The sequence below is a fragment of the Mus caroli genome, chromosome 10 (genome assembly GCF_900094665.2).
Source record: "Mus caroli chromosome 10, CAROLI_EIJ_v1.1, whole genome shotgun sequence".
NCBI classification, from domain to species: Eukaryota; Metazoa; Chordata; class Mammalia; order Rodentia; family Muridae; genus Mus; species Mus caroli.
Window position 1 is genome coordinate 1301743 of NC_034579.1, and position 17886 is coordinate 1319628.

General features: G+C 43.4%; 1 protein-coding gene and 1 pseudogene across 1 annotated transcript in view; one reads left to right on the forward strand and one right to left on the reverse strand.

Annotated features, from left to right (window-relative positions):
• The window catches only part of Ccdc170 (coiled-coil domain containing 170), a 79156-nt gene extending 73069 nt beyond the window's left edge, over positions 1 to 6087 (forward strand). The window contains exons 10-11 of the mRNA XM_029482616.1: positions 3469 to 3705; positions 5875 to 6087. Of these exons, the coding sequence (XP_029338476.1) occupies positions 3469 to 3705; positions 5875 to 6087 (450 nt within the window). The remainder of the gene's footprint in view (positions 1 to 3468; positions 3706 to 5874) is intronic.
• A 3571-nt stretch (positions 6088 to 9658) lies between these two features.
• Positions 9659 to 17478, reverse strand: LOC110303398 (annotated as a pseudogene).
• Between the last annotated feature and the right edge of the window lie 408 nt (positions 17479 to 17886).

Genomic DNA, 17886 nt, shown 5'->3' on the forward strand with positions numbered 1-17886 from the left:
TTTTTTTTTTTTTTTTTTTTAAATTTGGCTTTTTACAGATTTGTGATGCTGGATTTTAGTTTGTGAGTTTAACAACTGTCATTTGATGCAGACTTCCTGTGTGGTTCAGACAGTCACATTTCCTCCAAATGATGTCTTAGAGCAGTTTCCTAGTTTTCCTCTTATTTTCTAATGAGATACTGAGAACCTCACATCAGGGCACCGGGCGTCATCCACCCATCAGCAACTCAGTCACAGTGAAGATGTATCATAAGGTCAGCACCAGGTGAGTGTGCTGGCCCCTGACTACAGCTTCCACCTGTGGTCCAAATTTATTCTTGTCTGCCTCTCCACTTTCTGTCAGCATTCTGATCTGGGGATCAGTCTAGTCCTTCCTGGTAGTCAGCTTTCTCGTCTCTGCGATTGAACGCCTGATTTAAGCAAACTGATGGAGGAGAAGGCTTTGGCTCACAGTTTCAGAGTTGTTTATAGTTTATAGTTGTTTATAGTTGCTTGGTTCTGTGAATGTCTGTAGGACACTGTGGTGGTAGAGGAGGGTGGATATGGAGTGGACTGTGAAGATGTGTAGCTTTGAAAAGCACACCCTTCAGTCACCGATTTCCTCTATCGTGTAAAGTCTTCTGGAACCTTCCAAATGAGTGCCACCATTTCAGAATATGCATTTCTGTGTTTTTAAAAAAAGTATATTTACAGACTTATTGAACAGTATCTAATTTCAAAATATTTTTAGCATACCCAAAGAAACTCTGTACCCATAAATTATAACTCCCCATTCCTCCTTCCCACTAGCCTCAGACCTTTGCTCTGTCTCTTTCATAAGAAGATAATCATGTGGTTTTTGGCAACTGGCTTCATCCTCTTGTCATGGCATTTTTTAGGGTTCATTGTTTGGCTATACTATATTTTCCCATCCATCAGTTGATGGATGTTTGGGCGGTCACCACTTGGGATTATGAGTAATGAACTTTTTGTGTGGGCATATGCTTTTCCTTCTCTCTGGCTTACAGCTATGGGGGGGGGAATTGATGGATGGTTCATGTATTTAGCATTTTCAAAACTACCTTTCATATTAGTGCACCGTTTTATATTCCATCCAGCAGCATGTGAGGGTCCTACCTCCCCTAACTCCCTGAGAAGGTTTGTAATTTCCCTTTTTATTTTTTTAAATGTAAACATCTCAGTGTCTATTGTCTTATAGCTTGTTTGTATTTATTTGTTTGGATTTTTTGAGGTAATCTCTTATGTAGTCCAGACTGATCTGGACTCACTGCGTGGGCAAGGCTGGCCCTGAACATCACATCTTAATACCTCTGTTTTAAAAGCATGCACCACCATCCTAATTTTATATCTGTTGCTGTGATAAAGTAGCTCAACCTAAAGCAACTTAGAAGATGAGGGTTAATTTTTGCTTACAATTCCAGGTTACAGCCCATCATTGCAAAGATGTCACAGTGGCAGGTATTTGAAGCATCCAGTTCTGTCACCTCCACAGTCAAGAGCAAAGAGAAGCGAATGCGTGCACACTTGCTTGCTTGCTTGCACTCAGCTTGGTGTCTCCCCTCTCCTATACCTAGGATACTTTGCTTAGCTAAAGGCACTGCCCTTCCTGGGCTGGGTCTTCCCACCTCAATTAAAGGCAATCAAGACATTCCTGAACAGATATCCCCACAGGGCAATTGGCTCTAGATAATTCCTCAGTGAAGCATCAGTCAATAGACCAGCTACAACAGCCAGCATGCCTGTTTATTTAGTCTTAATAGTCCTTTACAAATCTTTGCGGTTACAAAACTATTCCAGATTCCTTAATGTTTCAGTGAAAGAGCATATTACAAAACCCAACGCAGTAGCTGTTACTCGGTATCCACTTCAGCAGCACCGAGTGCATCCAGAGGGCTGTAAGAATATCACCACCACCCATTTCTAGCCCTTGCCATCACCACAAACTGAAAAGCTGTTTCTATTGCACAACAACTCTTGACTCGTCCTTTCCCCAGCCCTGGGAAAGCCTATTGCCTTTGTTTGAGTTAGCCTGTTCCATGTATCTCATAGGTGAAATGTTTATCACAGTTTCCATTGTGCCTGGCTTAATTTACCCAGGGATGCTTTTGTACAGCATCCATGTTGTGATTCATGTCCACAGACTCAGAGTTTCAGACACATGGAAGAAGGACGAAGGCTTCCACTAGTCCGAGTGTGGTTGTTGATGATGTGTGCAGAAAATGACCACCACAGCTTTCTTCTTGATGTTTACAGCCCGAAGATGACTCCCCCACAGAGACTGTTTCTTCCAAGAACAAACCTGTCTCCTCCATCCAGCCATATATCATAACCCTTGCCTGCTTGTTCATCTGTATGAAATACAGCTTCTTGTCCAGATCTATGCAATAGCTCTGCCTCTCTGTTCAATCTATAGAGGAAGCATGCTGAGCTTCTGCAGTAATGTGGTCACTCCAGCAGAGAGCACCGACCATCTGATCCCAGTTTTTTTGTGTCTGCCTACCTGCCTGTCTGTCTGTCTGTCTGTCATCTGTCTCTTTGTTTGTCTGTCTTTTCATCTTTTCTTCATTCCCTCACTTTCCCCATTGGGTCTTTCCTTGGAGCTGTGCTGGATGTGACACTTCCTTACTTGAGTTACTTTGTAAGCAGTTAGTGTGATCTCAAACTCCCAAGGACACATCTCCCATCCCAGGAACCTCCACTAGGGCTTTAAGGCGCTGGGGTGAGTCTCCAGCTGGGGACCATCTCTGCCCTTTGTCTGCACAGGGTTCAATGGCATCTTTTGCCTCATGTCCACATCTGGAGAGTCTACTGAATGGGTAATGCCTATAGAGATCCCCCCTACAGCAATGAGAGAGACCTTCTGAGGGGCCCTCCTATGATGCCACAAAAAGAGGAGGCATTTTGCTGCTGCTATTATTTATCTGCAATTGGGCATGGGGTTCCACTGGATAGCACAGAAAATCCAACTTGCTCCCAGGTTTATTCTAACCATCTCACTCCAGATATGAGTTTATTCTAGCCATCTCACTCCAGCCATGCTGCCTGCCATTTTAGTGGCTTGATGTTTTAAATAAGGGTACTCCACTCTATTGTTTATAAGCTATAAGGACTGAAGTCATGTTTATCCAGCCGATGCTATCTTATAAGGTCTGTGTAGCTGCTTGGGATGAAGTCCATTGTTCACTCATAAAAAAAGTTAAGCAAATTCCACTGACTTCCCAGTTATCTTTGTATCCAGTTCTCTTAAGAAAGTACAAGGGAGCTGGGCAGTGGTGGTGCACGCCTTTAATCCCAGCACTTGGGAGGCAGAGGCAGGCGGATTTCTGAGTTTGAGGCCAGCCTAGTCTACAGAGTGAGTTCCAGGACAGCCAGGGCTACACAAAAAAACCCTTTTTTAAAAAAACCAAAAAAAAAAAAAAAAAAAAAGAAAGTACAAGGGAAATGACCATCATTCTCTTGACTTCTTAGATTAAAACCTTGGAACAGACCAAAGCCATTGAAGATTTAAATCAATCCCGAGACGAGCTAGAGAAGATGAAGGAGAATGCAGAGAAAAAGCTCATGTTGGTCATGTCTGAGCTGGAAAACACAGAGCAGGAGGTTCGAGCACACCAGGAAAGAAGCAGAGCCATGATAGAGTTGGCCAGCCTTGAACTGAAGACCCTGAGGAAGTCTTTGGATGAAGCAGAGAAGAGAGGACAGCAGGTAGATACAAATCTTCAGGACAGGACAGGACGGTTGAAAAGCTATATGCATAGTCCTACTTAATGCTTTGGACTGCTTTGCAAACTTGTATGCCATCCGTGTGCAGGACCATGCTTAGCTCCCATGTGGCCTTCTAATTTTGTATGTGTGCCTCTAAAGAAAGCGTTATTCATACATTTCTTCCAACACAATGTGTAGAGATTTCTATATCATCTTAACAGATCTGCCCACTCCCCAGCATCTTTTTGGCAAGCCAATAATCATTATGAGTTTCTTGGCCAAGAACAGCAGTTCATGCTTCATGACATAGACTATAAGAAAGAAACAAAAACGAATGCTCTTATCAAAGCATTAGAAAGCTAGTGTGAATCCATCCTCTGGGGGATGAAATGCTTTAAGATGCATTTGATAGTTGTCTGGGGATTGCCTCATCACATTTAATGTTAAGCAGGCCCTGGAACTCAGAGAAGAGAAGCCTTATCTCCCACAGAGATCAGTTGCAGGAAAACAGCGTCCAATCTCCAACAGTGGCACAGACTTCATGGTTGACCAAGCACAGATGTAAGCCATAAAAAAAAGTACACGCTGGCTGGCTGGCTGGCTGGTTACAAGGGGAATCTTATCTCATGAGCACATCAGGTCAAACATAAAGAACTCTGTCCCGGGCAGTCTGACCCCTACTGCTTTTGACTAGTGTGTCACTTTCTGAAGCTGAAAAGGGCAGAGAACGGACTCTGGTCCTAGGGATTTTTTTTTATTTCCTCCACTCTGCTTTGGCTCATGTGTCAGGCAGAGCTGGGAAGAGCCAAGCTCTAAGGGCAAGCGTTCTCAGGAAGAAAACATCTCAGGAATTGTGAGCTTTCGCCATATGCAAGAGTGGGAAAGTCTAAGGGAAGCGCTTGCCTTTGAGAGACTAGGCGGCTACCTTATTCTATTTGGGTGCTTTAATGAAGTGTAGGAATCAGGGCAGCTCATAATAAGCAGGGCAGTTATTTCTCTTAGGTCTATAGGTTTGAGAGTCAAGTTTACATATGATGTCTTCCCAAACCCTCAAATGGTAAAAGCTGAGGTTATCCGTGGATAAGGATACCAATTTTGTCTTAGAGAAGCCAGCATCATGATCTCAACCAAGCCTAATTAGCTCATAAAGCCAGTACCATCCCACCGAGGATGGTGCTTCCATATACATTTTGAAGGTGTGGTGTGCAAATAAGAACCTCTCATCTCCCACGCTGGACCATTCATGGGAAGGAAATTGGAGATAAATGAATGTGGGGTTGGCATGTTTGGATGGTGTTCTTCTGATGGTACTCCGTCTGCAGGCTGCACTCTTGATGTGCATGCCATCTTTTCTGAAATGGAAGATATTTAGTGAGGGCTTACCTAAATACTCCTGTTTTGTCTATGGTAGCCTAGGGCAATGGCAACCACCCTGGGAGGACGTGAAGAGAGGCGATATATTGGGGGTTGGTCTGGTGATACTAGGTACTCAAAGGCTAAATATAGCAACCCCCAGAATAAGATTTACTACAACAGTGGGGCCCATTATAACCATTGCCCCTGGCTTCTACTTTCCCCTTTACCATATACCTAGTAGCTTCAGATCAGCCCAGTGTTAGAACCACACACTGAGGCAGCAGTCTTTGGTTTAAGAAGGACCGAGAAACCCTCCTGTTTTCAACAGCTTACTCCTTGTCTTGAGTTTCAGAACCCCATTGCCCTGTTAATGTCTCAAATGCAGAAATGTTTCTCCACTCACGTCAACATCTGTAGAGTCCCTCGTCAGGCCACAGAGCGTGCGCTCAGTTATTGTTTTGCTCATCCAGGATTTCCGAACAGACTTAGTGAGGTCAGAGTCTCAGAAACGATTGTCTTCTGGGGGTGGGGGTGGGGGTGGGGGTTCTCATCTCAGTAGCAGATGCACACATTGACTCGCAAGAGGTTATGAAACTTCTGAGGCTTGTGGAACCTGCAGGGATTTTAGAGATCATTTAGCAGGCAAGCCTACTTATCCATAATTTAGAGAACTCAGGGTAGAGTGGGTCATTTGCCTACCTCATGCAAATCTAGGGGTTCCTTTCTTGCTATTGTTGTTGCACTTGACCCAGCAAGGGTGGTGTGTTTTTGTTTTTTCTTTCCCAGCTAATATGTCTCTGCTTGCTATTGCAGCTGGCAGACTTCAGAGAGGTGGTTTCCAGTATGCTGGGCTTGAACATGACCTCTCACGATCCTCCCGACTATGAGATCATCAAATGTCTGGAAAGACTGCTCCATTCACACCGCCACCACCACCACCACCACTTTGTTCCCTGTGCCTGCCTCCAAGACAGGGCTGCTGAGCAAGGCAGCTGCTCACACTGCCACGTGGAAATTCCACACTGATCACTTGCCTCCTTGAGGGAGGAACTAAGGGAAGGGGTATGGTTCTCCAATTCATACATTCCTCATATTTTTGAAATTCAGCCATAGTGTGTGACTAATATATTCTCTGATGACTTACTAAGAATATATCACCTGTGAAAAGATCTCCCAAAGTGCCATCCCTAGGGCCAGAGAAAGTAAGGGCACTTGCTGCCAAGCCTGGCAACCTGAGTTCTGTCCTTGGGACACACATGGTAGAAGGAAGAGAAGTGACTTTTGCAAGCTGTTCTCTGACCTATACACATGCTTTGTAACTTAAGTGTTTACACACACACACACACACACACACACACACACACAAAGTGAATGTAAAAAAAAAAAAGGCCAGTCCTAGATAAATATTCAGCATTAAAACCACCTATTACTTAATTAGTTAGCACATTGAGACCTACAGGAATCCCTAGATTCATGCCTACATTGGGACATATGTGCACAGAGTTCAGAAAAGCAGAGCATCTTAGCTTGAGTATTACTGATGAGTTTAAATCTTAAGATAACCATGTGCAGAAGTTTTCTGAAAATATTACTTAAAATTATTTTATATTTAGGTGTGTGTGCGCGCACGCGCAGGGGCCAGCAGAAACCAGAGAGAGAGTGAGATTCTTTGGCATTAGAGTTACAGGCACTTGGTGTGGTTGCTGGGAACTGAACTTAGGTCCCCTGAAAGAGTAGCAAGTGCTATTAACCATCTCTCCAGCCCCACAAAACCTGTCTGTCTGTCTGTCTGTCTACATATAATTTGATACATAGTAACTGGACCTGTTTATAGATTTCTGAGTGGCCTTCCAATCCACATATACAAGGTGTAACCATGAGGTCACGGTAACATGGTAGAGTCTTAAAACATTTATTTACTTGCTTTCCAGAGCCCAGAAACAATTGAACTAACTCAATGCATGAGTTGTGCATGGTTAGTAGTGGAGCCAGGATGTACAAGATAGAGGCTGTACCACTTGTAACCCACAGTTTCAGATTCAACTTGGTTTTGAGGCTGATAGGACTTGCTGGAATGAAGGAAGGAAGGAAGGAAGGAAGGAAGGAAGGAAGGAAGGAAGGAAGGAAGGAAGACAGGCAACTCTATGATCAGGAGGAGACTTCTAAAGGCAACAGAGTTTAAAAAGTGACTCATTTGAATAGCCCTCACATAGGACTGAGGCACGGTAAGAAATGTGTATGCATTTATTTATTTATTTATTTATTTTTTATTTTTTTATTTTTGGTTTTTCGAGACAGGGTTTCTCTGTGTAGTCCTGGCTGTCCTGGAACTCACTGTGTAGATCAGGCTGGCCTCAGAAATCTACCTGCCTCTGTCTCCCAAGTTTCTGGGATTAAAGGCGTGTGCCATCACTGCTTCGCATGTATGCTTTTATTACTGCTTCAAATGGCAGCTTTGAAAGTGTGAACAGGGCTAACCACAGTTCTTTAAAATCAAAATCTCTCACCTAAGCCTAGGCTGATAGGATGGATAAATTCTCTTAAGTTTTATTCACTATATTAGTCAGGGTTTTACTGCTATGAACAGACACATGACCAAGGCAAGTCTTATAAAAAACATTTAATTGGGGCTGGCTTACAGGTTCAGAGGTTCAGTCCATTATCATCAAGGTGGGAGCATGGCAGCATCCAGGCAGGCATGGTGCAGGCAGAGCTGAGAGTTCTACATCTTCATCCAAAGGCTGCTAGTGGAAGACTGACTTCCAGGCAACTAGGGTGAGAGTATTATGCCCACACCCACAGTGACACGCCTACTCCAACTAGGTCACACCTATTCCAACAAGGCCACACCTCCAAATGGTGCCACGCCCTGGTCCAAGAATATACAAACCATCACATTCACCAATGTATCAAATACTCTTAACAGTGAAGGAACCTTTTCATGGTCTTGATTCTATCATAAATAAATTTCTCTCATCTTTCAAAACTTCCGGATAAATATATCGCAGAAAACCATATTCTTAGCATTGCTGACAATGTTTTCTATTGGATAGTCTATCTTCTTTTAAATATATGAAATATAAACCTATAAATTGTCTCTGATTGTTGTGTATACGTGTGTGAGAGAGCAAGAGCTACAACTGGAGAGAGAGGTATGCACACGTTTGTGTAGGTGCTGTGCCTTTGTATGTGTATAAAAGGCCACTAAAGGACATCAGGTTCACCCTCTATCCCTTTCCACCTTATTTCCTTGGGGTAGAGTCTGCCATTGAACCTGGAGATAGGCTGGCAGCTACTGAACTCTGCCATCCTCCTGTCTCCCGGGGCGGAGTGACTGATCCAGCTGGAATCTGAATTCAGGTCTTTATGCACAGAGTCATCTCTCCAGTCCCAGCTGATATCTTCATGTGTCCTATTAAACAAACAAACAAACAAACAAACAAAACCACAAACAGCCCTAGTGCCTTACAACATTAAGAGAAAATGAGAAGTTATACAGCTAACTCTTGTCTCACAGCCACGAACAAGGCACAAGCTGATTCAAGACTACAAATGATAAAGGAGCCATAGCAACCCATTGCAAAGCTTGGAAAGATATTAGATACTAGTTTGAATGTGACAAAAGGCATAAGAATATTCTTGCAACAACTTGAGTAAATGGCTCATCCAATATGTTTTTAAAGTTACACTGCTTCCTTCAGGCACGGGGGTGTCCACATGGAATCTCAGCCCTCAGGGCACTGAGCCAAGAGGATTGAGTTTGAAGCCACTTGGGGCCACATCGTGAGTTTCGAGCAAGCCTAGACTACAGAGTGAAACTCAATCTCAAACCATGCTAACAACCAAACAACCAACTTGCTAACCTATTAGCCATTCCTCCTGCAACCCTAAACAAAACAAATAACCATATTAGGTTAGCTTTTACCTCCTTATGCCGGACTGTATGTGTCTAAAGGAATAAGTGTATTGTGTTTTTTTCCTTTTGATTGGTCATGAATTACCTATTAGGGTTCATATAAGAGACTAAAAATAACTTGTAGTTATCACTGTGTTTAATCATGTGAAATTTCATTTTGTTTATCAACATATATGGCTCAAGTGTTTAAATAACAATTCTTGATACATATATTAATATTTCAAATATATAACCCAGAGATGTTCAGTGAAAGGATATGTGGCATGAACATAAATAAATTCTGTGCCTGCAGATAGTTCACGTACACTGTAACAGTTTGTTATTTGGGTAAACTGAAAATGTGTTAGCATAAAGCCCTGCCCCTCATGTCAAAATGCCAGTTGGTTGCTGGCCTTTCCTCTGTGCACAGATTCCAGAGTTGGCAGGGCTAGCTTCACATTTCTGTGCTATGTTTTGCTTTTCTATAATATCCATGTATATTTTATATCATGCAATAAAATGCACTTGATGAACGTGATTTTTAGATAATGTCTTAAAATATTTAATACTAGCTCGTCTAACAAATCCACCCAAGGGGAATTGCTACTGAGGTTATTGTTCTGGTCACCGAGACATCTAAATATATTCAGGAAATATCTCACAAAAAAAACCTGTAAGATTTGATCCATCTAAATTTCCAGTCTATTCTTCTGGGATTCTGCAGAGGAGTGGCCAGTGGTCTAGATAAGGTGGTGATGGGCTTAAGGGCTGTCGAGATCTGTCATACTGATGCTGTAATAACAGCATGCAGAAGTATCTAAATTTTATTGTGTAACATTCTCTGGTGACTAACCTTTAACCTGGAAGGCTTTTTCCAATTTGTATGGAAGTGTGTATATGGAATTACCTTATAATGAGGCAACACTTTCCCTACTTGATACTAGAGACTAACAAATAAAAACCCCAATGCCAGAAATGGGTTACCTCTTCTAAAGTTTTTGGTTAGTGAGGCCTGGTGGCCACCAAAATATTGCAGTCTACCATCAAGGCTCTTGGATACTCTCCGGAACTTGATGGTAAGATCCTATTATTGAAGATGCCACAAAGGAGTTATATAAGATGCAGAGAAAGCAAGCTGGGATTCACCTGGAAGCTCTGTCCCTTCTGGCTAGCTTTGTAGTGCTGGAAGATACTTTGCATGCTACCAGAGGAGAAAAGTAACTGTTAATCTTATCATCCAACCGTGAAGCCTGTGAGCTACAATAATGACTAGCCAGTCAAGGCACACCCATGGTGCAACAGCCACATGAAAGTCATGTGAGTAACCACGAACTTTCTGATTGAATTTAAGGACCAAGCTGCAAGACCAAAACTGTATGTGGCACTGATACCAGGGGCTTTGGCTTAAGGCCTAGGGGAGAAGCTACTACTATTACCATGATAAGGGAACATGGCTTATTATAGATTACTGTGTCTCTTAACCCTTATCGGGGAGCTTCTTTTTTTGTAGTAGATGGAGATGACAAGAGAGCTGCCAACCTGGTTCAAGTGCAGAGACTGAGGGACTGTAGAGCGCTCAGCCCTGTATGGTGTGGAGTAGCACATGCCCTTCTCCCAAGGCTCAGGCATCACTGTGGAAGAGGGTGTGGATAGAGTCTTAGAGCCAGAAGCAGTGGAAGACTATAAGGGAGCAGTGTTTTCCAAACACAACGAGTCAGTTGCAAGCATGAACTCACAGAAGTTGATACAGTGTCTTAGTTAAGGTTTTACTGCTGTGAACAGACACCATGACCAAGGCAAGTCTGATAAAAGACAACATTTAATGGGGGCTGGCTTACAGGTTGAGAGGTTCAGTCCATTATCATCGAGGTGGGAACATGCCAGCATCCAGGCAGGCATGATACAGGAGATGCTTAGAGCTCTACATCTTCATCTGAAGGATGCTAGCAGAATACTGACTTCCAGGAAGCTAGGATGTGGGCGGGTCTCAAGGCCCACATTCACAATTACACACCTACTGCAGCAAGATCATACTTCCAAATAATGCCTGTCTGGGCCAAACATATTCAAACCGTGACATTCATCATGCACAAAAAACAGCACAAGCTGAAGACAGACAAAACCCAGTATGAAAAGGGAGAGTGGAGGATGATGTCTTATCCCTCACTAAGTAGCTATTGACTATTGATAACTGCTGGGAGAAGGGGAATCTGTTTTCTTTGAGTGTGGTCCTTGGTAGGTTGACCATATTCCAGTGGAAGGTGGGACATTCATATCCATGCAGCCTGCACTGGTTGCAATAGTAAAATCTGTACCACCTCTCCTTACCCCAGCGCTTCACCTCATACTCTCAAATAACTGTTTTCGTACCCAAATTTCCCAGGCAGCCCATTTCCTCCTCCTTGCCAATCTTCTCTCCATTTGAAGACAGCCTAGACTCTATGGCTCATTTCTCTAGTTACTCCCTTCCTAAGACCCTTGACTTCTTTTATTGCTCTTTCTTTCTCAACTTTGAATTAATACCAGTGTTTCTGCTGGTTTGTCTGCCCCACTGAATGAGGCTGGAGAAAAAACACATAAAATCACAGTTAAGTGGCATCCCAAATCTACAGCCTGTGATCTCTGCAGAGCCCTCTGAGCCAACTGGTCACCCTACACTGTTTTCCCAGTTGGATCTCACTGCCATTTTCTGAAACAGCTATTGAAAATGTTCATTTCCTCACAGCTTTTCTCCCATCTCTTCCTTCTTCCTTCTCAGTGGATAATACCCCCTGATTTCACTCAGAAAATAAGAGCCATTACAGGAGACACCATGGCTACCACATCCTGATAACACTTTTTTTCGGTGTACATGCACACACATCTTCTTTCTTCTTCCTTCTTCCTAGTTTAGCTTAATGCCATGGCTAGCCTGGACACTCATATCCACAGCAACCCATTCCCACCAGTTGAGTGATTCTCTTTTAAACATTGGTATTCCTCAACTCCATTCATAGCTCATTTCCATCATATTTAGACTTTCTCAGCCTCTCCCCTCTTAAAACACCATTGCCCCTTTCCCTCAGAGCCTTCCCTCCCCTTTTTATTCCTGTACATCTGAGCCCCTTGAAGATGCCATTTATACTTTGCCTTTCTGGGTCCAACTCACACCATACTATCACTCCGCCACCTGGCTCTGGCAGCATCCACATCTGGCTGGGCAAATCTTTGCTCTTTTTAAAATGCTTTTCTCACTTGAACTTTCTGAAGGACCAACCATTCTTTGCCTTTTCCTCTTTCTCAGGCTTCCGTGCTGTGATAGTCAACTCAGTTTTTTACCTACCTCTGTTCACCTGAGCTAGGTCACTTGAAGGTTATAAGAAACAAAACGAAGACAAGAGATTCATATAAGGTGAAGTGGGAGATATAAGCATGTGTGGGATGCTTGACCTCATAGTCAGAGCTTTGTGGACACAACACCCAGATGCTATGGAAACCAGATGGCAGTAGACTGCCTTAGGGTTAGAGAGTCTGGGCAGCTCTTTGTTTCAAATCTGTCCTTTGGTCCTGTCATGATGGTTCAACTTTCAGTTCTGGTCCCGCCATTTCACCCAATACTCACCGCCATCTCCCTGTTTCTCCTGTCACCGCAGGCTTCTGCTTCTGCCTGTCCCCTTGTTCATGTTTTCTAGCACATTCTGGGTATTCTGTGTCTTGCTGTTTTTGTTTCCACTTTTGATGGGTCTTGGCTTTCCTTCTCTCTGTCTCTTCTGGAGACCATGGTTGGTGTGACTACTCTTGAACATAAGGTGCCCTTGATGAACAGACACACCAGTGACAAACCTGTAGATAGACTGTCCTCAGAAAAGGCACCACCTATCTCTGGTCCAGCCCACAATGGTGGTCTTGTGCTTGTCTCCTGAATGGGAATGTTTCACAGGAATTTGTCCTCTGCCTACCTCTTAAAAACATGATGTCAGGGAAGCATTCTCTTTGTACCTTGTCTCCATCTGTAAAATGGATGGGTTACTTCTGTGTTTGAAAGGTTTCTTGCCAAAAGATGCTAAAGTTGTAAACTCAAGTGTAATGTAAATGGGGCCCTACTTTAAAATAAAGTATTTATAGATGATTACATGAAGATGTTATTAGTGTGAGCCCTGATTAAAAATAAAGACAGTTACTAGGGGAGCTTATGCGTGGCACCTTGGCACTTGGCTCCACCTGGGGGTCACTTCTTGATGAACTAATAGTGACTCACAGAGAGATCTACGAATGTGTACAAGTAGCCCTCTGCTCATGGTCCTGGGCCTTTCTTCTAGGTAGAAGGATAAAGAAGGTGCTCCATTTGTAGTTTAGGAAACAGGCCTTCAAAGCAGTGAATCTTGGGAAGAAAGGTTTGGGGGTAGTACTGGGAAGAGTGGAGAGGCTGTGTTTAGAGTGTATGAGAGAAGAATAAATAAAATAAATAAAAAATAAGAAGATGGCTTTCTACATGGGAAATATGGGCACAAGCACAGATGCAGATACAGGGAGAATATCATACAAAGATGAAATTAGACATTAAAATGATGGTTCCTCAGGTAAGAAGCCACGTTGTCAGGGAGCTAGGCAAGTGTTTCTACCTCTGAGTTACATCCCTGGCCCTGAACTGCTAATTCCAGATCTTCCCAGAGTTGCTGGCTTCTGACAACTCACATCTGAGTGCCTCCTAAGGACTTAGGTCTTGCCCTTCTTTTACAAGGGTAGATCTCATTTAGTGAATGGGTAATATAGGGAAACACAGAGTTGGCATTTGTCCCTCACTGTAGGATACTCTGGAAGGTCCTCTCAGCTTTAAGCCTTTCCTTCAGAATAAGACTGTGGGATTGTTAACTGCAAGTGTCAGCGTGACCCAGCCTAAAAGTACTTTGGAAGACAGTCACAATTTGGGAATTATCTAGATCAGATTATCAGGTGGAGGACTGTTTGGATTGTAGCTGATGCGGGAAGAGTCCGCACACTGTGGGCGGCACCATTCCCTAGGAAGGGTGTCCTGAACCGTATGAGAGGGGCAAGCAAACAAGCAAGCAGGCCTCCATGCATCATTACTCTGTGCTCTCAGCTGTGGCTTCAGCGCCAACTGCTTTAAATTCCATCCACTGTACCTTCCCTACAGCGATGGGCTTAACCAGAATTGTAAGCTAAATAAGCCCTTCCTTCTCCAAGTTGCTTGTTATCAGCACATTTTATCCTAGCAACAGAAGCAGTACTAAATGGTCTTGCTTCTGCTGTAATCACAGCACAGTCCCAACACACCCTAGCAAGCCTGGCCTCCCCACTTTTTCACAAGTTTGGTTTCTCCATCTGCAGCTGACCAGTTCTCTACCTAACTGTCATTTCAGGAAACCCGAAGGATCAAGATAGATTCATCCTATATAAATGTAGTTCTGAAGACAGTAAACCATCTTGGTATCTTCTGTCAAGTAGCTTTATTGATCTTACAACTGTCCCTCCATCACTCAGGACTACAGTGCCTATCAACCCCCCTAAACAGTGAAACACAAATATCGGTAACAAATTATACTTGCTTCTTTCACAAGTCTCCATGGCGACTCTTAACTAAGTTCTAGTATAATATTAAGAACCAGAAAATAACCATTTATTTTGTTAGTATTTTCGTGTGTGTGTGTTTGTGTGTGTGTGTGTGTATTTTCCTGTCTTACACATTTTATTAGGTCTGGGAAAGGGAAGACAAGCAGCCCTTGTCTCTTCCATCCACTTTCTGTTTGCTGTTGCCACTGAGATGTGCCACATAGGCAGAGATCAATGCTGCCAGGGGCCAGGACTCAGTGAAGCAGCAGCAGGTCCAGCAAGATGTAATCGGCAAAGGAGATCTGTTCACTTACATCGAAGGCTTTGCCTCCCTGTTTCTGGGACAGTGGGGTCTCAAAAGGCTCCAGGTGCCCAGGCAGGGCCTAGCATAGTCCTCCTTACCATTCTTATAGTTGGTGTAGATGAGGGTGATGCATATGCAGTGGAGGTCCTCCATCCCATTATTCACCATATCTACCAGGGTGGCCCCACTCTGGTCTTTTTTCTATAAAGCCCAAAGGAGTGGTCCAGATGTCTCAGATGGCATTAGATTAGTAAAGGGTGAGGTCTCTGTCCTCAAACTTGGAGAGTGGTCCATAATGGACAAGTGGGCTCGAGGAAGCCTTCCATCCAGGTATCTTTGGTAACTAATTCCTCCTTCCAGCTCTGGCCCTGGACAGCCAACAGTGTGTGTATAGTCTCACAGTGCCCTCGAACTGGGAAGCAACAATGCTGTTGTGTAGATGGCGGTGTAGACTCAGTATTGCATATATGGTGAGCCTTGTTTTTGTTTGTTTGTTTGTGTGTGCTTTTGTTTTTTGAGAAAGGGTTTCTCTGTGTAGTCCTGGCTGTCTTGGAACTCACTATGTAGATCAGGCTGCTCTCGAACTCACAGAGATCCTCCTGCCTCTGCCTTCCGGGTGCTGGGATTAAAGGCATTGCACCACCACTGCCCAGAAACCTCATTTTGAATGTTCTGTGGTTTAACACTTCACAGTACAGAATAGGTGGTACTTAACATTAGGACAAGCAAGAAGAGGCCTGTCATAGGGTGTAAACACAGAATCCTTTGAGGACTGAAAGCACGGGAGTGTGGTTGAGCTTTCACGAAAATTCCCAAGTGCACAGAGGAGGATGGGAATAGAATATGCAGAAAGCCAGTACACAGAATCACATGCTACGTGATCAGGAGTGATCTTTTCCAGAGTCATCCTTCTTGTCACTGATCCTAGATACCATCCACTGCACCTGCAGGGATCCGAACCAGAATGTACATGCTGTATACCTTCCCTCTCAGGGACCACAAATTTATTGAGCACACCTTGTATTCTCTGCTGATGATCCCACAGAAAACCAAATGTGCCTACCATATGTCCAACAGCAGGAGCTGTGGTAGAGACATCCAAGTGCCAGTATTCAGATCTCACACTTAGGCATCTGACTGGCTAAACTCAAGTGGCATCTGGAATTGTCTCCTAGAGCATTCCAAGAAATACAGAACTCTCCTTGTCAATGCCAGAGGCACTGAAAGGCATACTAGAAGATTATACCTCCAACTTTTGAACATGTTCTTTTATCAAATTCATTTTATTTGTCACACAATCACATCCATGAAATAAAGGATTCACGGGAAACTGTGACGTATCCTGCTATCCCATGCTGTGTTACCCTGTGTGATGCTGTTCCATCAAGAAATAGTGGTTTGAAGCCATTATTTCATGACCTTCTAGCGGATGGCAACTGACAGTTTGGAAAAACACTTTATGGTAAGAGGAGAGAAATGGATGTTGATTGCCAATCACAACATCCCCAATTCTGTGCTTCTCCCTGCTCTGTTCATGAATTAACAAAGGGGATGCAGGGTCATTTGCAGAGGGATTCAGCATCAAAAGTTAACTTTCAGTGGATGGAGGAGCAGGAAGGTGGCTCATCGTCAGAGCAGAATGTTTTCATTTGTAAACAAGAGCGCCATGATAGCTTTGTGCTGCCAGAACCCTACTGGCACTGCCTGGTATGTGAATAGAGGGAAAAGCCATCTGTAACTTTAAGCTTTTAGTAGTAGAGGGTGGATCAAGCCCACACAGTGGTCTTGATGCCAAGTGCATGGTGGGTTACCTGCTGGATACCTAAAGGGGGAAAAGGCTTGGCTTTCATCCAGTTTCTGATTTTAATGTAGATACAAAACCCAATAATTAATCCTTAGAGCACAGTGGTGTATATTGAATGGGAAATGTCTGGCTGGCCTCCTGTACCATGTTTTGAAGTAATTGTTAATTTTACTGTTAAGATTTGCAAAAAATTTAATCCTTTAATGTATAGCTTTTAGATAAAAACCTCATATTTGTTAATGATCAAGGCTTTCAATAAGAATGATTTCCTTATATGCTATTGCTTTGAAGATAGTTTGTTTTTTAAAAAAGAAGCCAATCAAAGAGACAGGGCAAGTAGTCAACACATGGCTATGCTATGCCAAATGGCATTTCTATGTACACTAACTCATATAATGCTCGCCAGGAGTTTTAGAGGTAGGATTATGAGTCTCATTTTCACAAATGAGGCAAAAAGGGATAAAGTGATTAAGAGACTCACCCAAGGTCATTAATGTAGAAAGTGGTAGAATGTGAGGTTATACCAGTTCTAGCTGGCTCACAGCTCACGCTTTGTGAATATAAGTGGGAAAAAAAATCTCAAAACAGACTTGATTAGGAAGACTATAATTTTTATGTTCTGGGGGAAAATACATCCTAATGGATACTCAAGCTACTCTTTTTGATCTGCTTCCCAAGTCTTATTTTGTTCTTTCGAGGACCTTGACATCTTAAGTGCAACTGAAGAACTGAAAAGATAATTTGCAGGCATTATTCTAGCCTTACGTTTTTCAGGGTTCTCTTCTGCTTGCGACAGTGTTTAAAGCGTCTAGAGGAATTTGCACGTGTTACGAACTGAATGTCAGTACCTCCTGAAAAATTCATGCGTTGAAGTCCTAATCTCTACTGTGATGGTATTTTCTGGTGGAATCTTTGGATAGTCATTTTCTCTGGATGAGCGCATGAGGGTGGAGCTCCCTCTGATGGGATTAGAAGAAGGAGATTCATCCTTCTCATCCTCCCTTTCCTCCTCCTCCTCCTCATTACCACCACCACCGCCACCACCACCACCACCATCACAAACAGCAGCAGCAGCAGCACCACCACCACCACCACCAACCCTCATCATCATCATCATCATCATCAGCAGCAGCAGCAGCAGCAGCGGTGGCAGCAGTGGTGGCAGGTGGGGCTTGCTCTCTGCCTACCATGTGAAGGCATAGAAAGGTGGTATAGGATTAAAGACAGGAAAGAGTCCTTGCTGGAACCAGACCAGGCTGGCATCCTACCATT